This window comes from Grampus griseus, assembly GCF_964374135.1.
Source record: "Grampus griseus genome assembly, chromosome: X".
Classification (NCBI taxonomy): domain Eukaryota; kingdom Metazoa; phylum Chordata; class Mammalia; order Artiodactyla; family Delphinidae; genus Grampus; species Grampus griseus.
Window position 1 is genome coordinate 99,730,806 of NC_138999.1, and position 7,388 is coordinate 99,738,193.

The window sequence follows — 7,388 nt, forward strand, 5'->3', positions numbered from 1 at the left end:
CTAATTTTGTGCAGCATTTACAGTATTATTACTCTTAAGAAAATTCAAAACTCCATTTTAAACCTACTAATGTAATAACTACTCTTCAGGGTAGAATAATAAAAGTCACCTACACAACTTGGAGGCTACAATCATAATGTGTTGTAGCTCCAACTTATATAGAAGAATGTTCCCCAGACTACCAAGTGGTGAAAACTTTACAGAAAAAGCATTTATTTCAAAGAAAATGATTTTATTTCTGATACATTTACAATTGCTTTCCACTTGTCCGTATTCTCTGGTCTGCCTTAGAGGATGGTCACCAGGATGTAAGCAATCAAACTTTCACAGTGTAAGGTCTTCAGACACAGTTTCCATTAGTTTCTATTGCCCAACCTACTCAGCTGTAGAAGAGGGATGAAATAAATACTGATTGGCTACCTACTTTGTATACAACACTATGCTAGACACTTAAGACAATACAAAGATGGATAATGTGAATATTGACCTCAAGTAGCTCACATACATATTGGGGACATGAAGTGTATATTATCATGTTAAAATATGTGATACAGACAGGATGCCCACAAACTGGTCACCATGTTCAAAGACTGTATCCTAATATACTGCATTGTGAAATGTATTACAAGTCATTTGTTACCAATCATTTTTAAGTTGCTGAAGGTTCTAAATTATTTACTTAAAGCATGAGTTTGTTAATGCTACTACCTCTATCACTTGCAATCATTTATATTTTTTGCAAGAAAAAGGAGTGTCAGTTGTGTGAGAATTTGGCCCAGTGACTCCTCAGCAAGTGTGCAGGTAGGCTTTCTTGACCCTCTGTCCAGCCCTTGCACAGATGTGAGGAGTACACATGACACTAGGAAAAGAGAAATGGGGTGCAGAGCAGGGAAGCAAGGGTCCAGCTGGAATCTTGCTTATATCATTGTGAAAATATTTCTTTCTCCAGGAATTACGTTTCCATCTTTTAATTTTTCTCTCTTGGGTCTCTGTTGTAGCCATGCTTTCCAAGTAAATGACCCAAACACCTCCAATTACTTCCCAGTAGCCTCTAGACTGCTCTCAGTCACGATACAAACATAGCACAAAGAGTAAAAGATAGCACATAAATAGAAGGTGCAGAACCATACTTGAGCGCTGTATGCCTCTGCAAAGTTTGTGGTTTGTGTATCCAGTAACTACTTCCACCCCGGGCATAGTTCTGTGTGTGTGTCTGTGTATGTGTAGAGGGTGTGGAGAGGAGGGAAGATCTACATCAGAATGATCTGCTTCCTTCCCTTCTATTTACAGAAATAGTTGGGAGTATGACTTCATGGATTCCAGAAAGAACAAACATACTTTACCTTTGCAGGGGAGCGTTTTCACAGAGAACGGTAAATGATCATTCTCAAAGTACTATTTGGGTCGGTTGAGAGAATCTCTCCTTATTTCATGAGAAACTGAGGCTCAGAGGAGTTAAAGCCTTGCCCAAAGCCATATGTCTTGTAGAATATGGCTGCTCGGTATCTTTCTTTCTTGTCCAAGTCAGTAGTGGAACAAATGGTCATTCTTCTGTAACTGTTGTTTTTCTCTTCCTCCTTGTCCTTTCTGTCTTCTCCCAACTTAACAGCCAGGCCTGGGGTAACGTCTAACAACAAAGTTCCTTTGTACTCACAGGTTTTTTGCTTATGGTATCAGTGAGGCACCTTGTCCTGCAGATAAAGAGTATCTTTTTGAAACAAAGAGTTTTTCCACCTTTCTCCTTGCCTATCTTTTTTTTTTTTTTTTTTGCGGTACGGGGGCCTCTCACTGTTGTGGCCTCTCCTGTTGCGGAGCACAGGTTCCGGACGCGCAGGCTCGGCGGCCATGGCTCACGGGCCCAGCCGCTCCGCAGCACGTGGGATCTTCCCAGACCGGGGCACGAACCCGTGTCCCCTGCATTGGCAGGCGGACTCTCAACCACTGCGCCACCAGGGAAGCCCTTGCCTATCCTATTATATCAAGGAACAGTAGTAGACAGTTCACTTTCTCAAGGCCACCATACATTGCTAACTTCCCGACGACTGACGTTGGGATTTTCCTCACCTCAGTCTTGTCTTACAGTGCATGTCCTATAAAAGCAGAATTGTGGCAGGTGCTCACAGCTGAGCCAGCACTTGAATACATATGGCACCTTTCCCTAAGCCTTGAGTGGCAGGCTCCCTGGGACTCCCTGGGTGATGTTCCATTAACCATTAACCTTTATGCAATTTTCATTACTTCTCCCTGATCAGCTCACAAATGTGGTCAAGAAAGGCTTGCTTTGTTTGTAAGAGGGGAATTGTTGTTTTCTTCTCATGTTTGGAGCATCTGTGTACGTCTGATATGCTGAAGCCACCTGCCTCCCCTTCAGTTTTGTCTTGTGGAAATATGATTATTTAATATTTTACACAGATTCAAAGTCTTTATCCAAATATCATCTCTGACATCTATCTTATTCCATCCATTCTATTGTAGCACATTACATATGTATACCTAGTGGAATTTCAATTCCACTAGGACCTGGATTCCTCCAGATGGATATAGCAATTTTGAAGTGCACAGGGGAGAGTGTCTATCACTGGAAAGTATCAGGGTGGGAGTGGGGAGAAACTAAGGGGATGATGAATCAGTAGAAAGCCTAGTGGATAGAGTGCCTCTGTCAGCCTTCCATCTATGCTCTTGAGTCTACAAATTCTGTCCTTCTTAGGAAATTGATCTGCACGCTTTTGCTCCTAATTGTTAATGGACTACATAGCAAGCATGGTATAAGTATCTCCCTTTCTCTATTTGTACTAAGAAGTCCTTTCTGTCTTAAATACCTGTAGAAATCTTGGTGGCGGAGGGGCCTGTAAGATAAGGCTGTCTTTAATCCCCTTACTAAGACTCAGGCTGTTTGGTTTTAATCCTAGGATTCTGGGACTGCTTCTCTTCACGTTGGAATAGAGCAGTCCCGACGTAGCCTGAGCAAATGGCATGGACAGGTGAATATGTGCTCAGGTGATCTTCAGCCAGAATAACAACTCCGCCAAGAATTAGTCAGAGTCCTATTGCTTATGGACAAAGAAGGATCAAAATGGAATCATCCAGAAGCTCTGAATAGCCTCGCAACAGGATGACTCAATAAGAGCATATTGGGTTTTGGAGCCAACATTTTGGAAGTTGGGCATTAAAACTGAGTGAAGGTTCGGCATTTGTGAGCTGAGGCAGTCACTTACTGCAGTGCATTGTGCTGATTGCAGGGAAAAGTTGATGGTGACAGCATGCTACCTTTCCCTTCTAATTGGCAGACAAAAGCATCAAAGAATAAATAAATATCACTGAGCCAGCTTGGAACTTACTGAACAGGAATTGCCCAAAAGAATGGAGGAGAAAACAGGCAAGGTTTCACCCAATTCATTCTTTGCTATGTTACTGTAAGTCCAAGTGGGCAGTATTAGTGTAGCGGGTATGGAAATGGATTGTTCATGTTGACATGTGGTACTGTGAGATACCATGAGAATTCTCCAACTTAGAATCAAGCCAGCATTCATTAAAGACAACTGGAGAATCTTTTTCAGCAGGCCGAAAAAAACAATCTGTGCTCCTGCCAAAGAGTTGTTAAATACACCTGCCCTGCTGGTGAATGAAGCAAATCTCGATGGACTGCCAGGCTTCTGACTAATTTATCACATGATAGAGCTGATAGAGGAGGAATCATAGCTGAATGGGAATACAGAGATGTTGGGCTGTGTCCACATTGACAGCTCAACTAACTAAAGCATTTGCTTTGCAAGTAGCAAGGTTAGTTGGTACTATCTTAATAGTCCAAATGTTTGCTTTAAAAATTGAAGTGGGCCGGCGACGGCGGAAGTCGGGAGGTGACGCCAGAAGTTGGGCCGCGGATTCTGAACCCCCGTCGGAAGCGTCTCGCCAGCGCTGCCGTTCTTGGCAGACGGAGCGACTTGGGGGTTCGGGCTGCGCGGCGGCCATGGGGTGTTCCCAGGCGCTCGGGAACTCATCTGCGGGCCACAATGTCGCACCCGTCCCCCCAAGCTAAGCCCTCCAACCCCAGTAACCCCCAAGTCTTCTTCGACGTGGACATAGGAGGGGAGCAAGTTGGTCGAAATGCCTTGGAATTGTTTGCAGATATTGTACCCAAAACTGCAGAAAAATTTCGTATGTTGTGTACAGGAGAAGGCATTGGACCCACCACTGGGAAACCTCTCCATTTCAAAGGATGCCCTTTCCATCGAATTATTAAGAAATTTATGATTCAGGGTGGAAACTTCTCAAATCAGAATGGGACAGGTGGAGAAAGTATTTATGGTGAAAAATTTGAAGATGAAAATTTCCATTAGAAGAGCAACAAAACCATTGCTAATGTCCGGGATGTCAGGGGATTTGCCAACTAGCAGACCTGGTTAATGTCCAGGCTCCTAAAGGACATTAGTGGTGCCTGTGCCTTCTTATCTTCATTGTTCCAAGATGTCCCCATCGGGGTATGTTGCACCATTCAAGTTATAAGAATGGACATCATGATAAAGAGGGATTACTGAGCATGGCAAATGCAGGCAGCAACACAAACGGCTCTCAGTTCTTCATCACCACGGTTCCAACTCCTCACTTGGATGGGAAACACGTGGTGTTTGGCCAAGTGATTAAAGGAATGGGTGTGGCAAGGATTCTGGAAAATGTGGAGGTGAAAGGTGAGAAACCTGCCAAATTGTACGTTATTGCAGAATGCGGAGAACTGAAGGAAGGGGATGATTGGGGAATATTCCCAAAGGATGGATCTGGTGACAGTCATCCAGACTTCCCAGAGGATGCAGACATAGATTTAAAAGATGTAGATAAAATTTTACTAATAACGGAAGACTTAAAAAACATTGGAAATACTTTTTTCAAATCCCAGAACTGGGAGATGGCCATTAAAAAATACACAAAAGTTTTAAGGTATGTGGAAGGCTCGAAGGCTGCTACTGAGAACGCAAGTGGAGCAAAGCTGCAGCCCGTCACTTTGAGCTGCGGGCTGAATATCGGCGCTTGGAAACTGAAGATGTCTGATTGGCAGGGAGCAGTCGACAGTTGTTTGGAGGCCCTTGAAATAGATCCAGCAAATACCAAAGCACTGTACCGTAGAGCCCAAGGATGGCAAGGACTAAAAGAATACGATCGAGCATTGGCTGATCTTAAGAAAGCTCAGGAGATTGCACCAGAGGATAAAGCTATCCAGGCAGAATTGCTGAGAGTCAAGCAAAAGATAAAGGCACAGAAAGATAAAGAGAAGGCAGCTTATGCAAAAATGTTTGCTTAATAAGGAATTCAGTTTTGCTTAAGTATGCATTGATTGTATAAAGCGAATAAGACAATTTAAGGATTTTGTCTATTATGTATGATCCCTAATGTGATCCCTCTGAGACTTCAGTTCCCATTGTTTACAGTCTAGGAATACGTAGGGATTCACTCTTAATAGACCAGTGTCACAAAATATGGTGAAATTGATTTCATTTTAAATGGCTTTCTGCATTACTCACAAAGCATAATGGTGTCCAGCGTATTTTAAACTCCTAGACACATCTTGTTTGAATAAACAGATGAAAACTTAAAAAAAATAAAAATTGAAGTGCACTTCACTGAATCATGTTTAAGAAATGCAATAACTAATCCATTTATTGTAATTAAAACACCATTTTTTTTCCAGGGGAGCTATTAAAATAGATATTTTCAGAACATTTCTGCTTCACTTTCACTAGGAAAATATTCCTGTTGAGGCAAACAGAATTTTGCCCATTTCAAATATGAATAAAAGTGGAATTGCAGTTGGATTATGGCAAAGGGGAGTTTAACTCTTTGTTTTAAATACATCTTTTACGTTTTAATTTCTACAATGAGAATGTGCTATATTTGAAATTTATCTAAATATATGCATGTGGATATAGTTATAGATGCAGTGAAAGTGGCGCTAAGTCAATGAGTGTAGAGGTTAGCAGCATAGGATTTTAAATATGACAGATCTTGGTTCATATTTCACCTGTACTATTTCTTAATTATATGGCCTTGGGCAGGTTACATAACCTCATTTGTAAAATGAAGGTAATACTACCTACCTTGAAGAATTGCTGAGAGATTGTGATAATGTATGTAAAATGCTTTGCATACAGCCTAGCACAGAAAGGTGTCCAATTAATGGTTAGCTATTATTTGGATTAGTTTTACTTGTATAGTGCTTTATACTTTTTAAAGTTCTTTCAAGCTTTATTTTATTCAAATGTCTTAATAATCCTGAAAAAAAAGTCAAAACCAAAAGGAGAGGTTTCAAGGATTTTGGCACTTTTCCCTACTGGAATGGTCACTGATGTAGATATGCACCCCCATTCAGGATGCCTGTCATTTCTATTTCCAGTTTTGTTTAATGAGATCTTGGCTTTTACAGTCAGTACTTATCAAGTTGCAATGTATCATTTTGAAAATGGTGACCACTGAACTCACACGTCTTTATCCAGAATACTGGGATATATCCGTGAAGTATTTTTAATGTTTCTGAAGAAAAAAAATCAGTTAAAGTCAAGAAGTTTTATACATCTACGAAGAGAAGGCACAAATGTAGCCTCAACGGTAAACACTTAGGTTCATTCTAAGGAGGCAGGTATAAGTGTCCTTTTAAATGGCATCTACAGAAAGCTATAGTTGACCCAGATCTAATAGGGCATGCAAAAAAAAAAAAAAAAAAAAGCTCTGCTAACATTAAATAAAACAAACTCTAGAAAAGGCAGCAGCTATCTTTCTATTCTTGCCTTTTCTGGACTTAGATTTTATACATTTATTCTTTTTCATTTTTTACCTTTAAGAAAACTTCTTTCTAGCATACCCTTAGAGATCTCCCTTGTGCAAAAGGACTTGGATTAGACTGATATAGTTCCCTAAGCATTACCTGGAGGACTTGCTAAAATACAGATCGCTGAGCACCAGTCCCAGAATTTCTGATTCATTTGGGAACTACTAACAAGTTCCCGATGCTGCAGATGTTGTTGGTTCAGGAACTAGGAGAACACCTGAATTCAAATAAGTAAGGGTCATAGAGATTTTGTATTTTTAGCTAATTAGAGGACAGAACCTAATGTTTATTTACCTACAGTATGGAGACTGAGTTTCTACCTACTGCATAATGACTTGGCAAATGGAACTTTATCAGTTCGGTGAATAATATCCACTATGTGTCAGGCACTATGCTAGGTGTTAGAGATCTAGCATAAACAAATTAGACAAGTCTAATGGACCTCATAGAGTTTTCATTCTAGTAAGGGGTGAAAGACAACAAAAAATATTGAAATGTACCAGATAATGATAGATTCTATGAAGAAAAATAAAATCAAGTAAGGGGATAAAAAGTGACAGAGATAGGGTACTAT

The 7,388-nt window shown here is 40.6% G+C and overlaps 1 protein-coding gene across 1 annotated transcript; it reads left to right on the forward strand.

Annotated features, from left to right (window-relative positions):
- Positions 1-4,010: 4,010 nt before the first annotated feature.
- Positions 4,011-5,320, forward strand: LOC309839136 (peptidyl-prolyl cis-trans isomerase D-like; the record flags this gene model as incomplete). Its single annotated transcript, XM_082680715.1, has 2 exons — positions 4,011-4,333; positions 4,498-5,320. 2 exons carry the CDS (start codon positions 4,011-4,013, stop codon positions 5,291-5,293), a joined length of 1,119 nt encoding a protein of 372 aa, XP_082536841.1. The 3' UTR covers positions 5,294-5,320.
- Between the last annotated feature and the right edge of the window lie 2,068 nt (positions 5,321-7,388).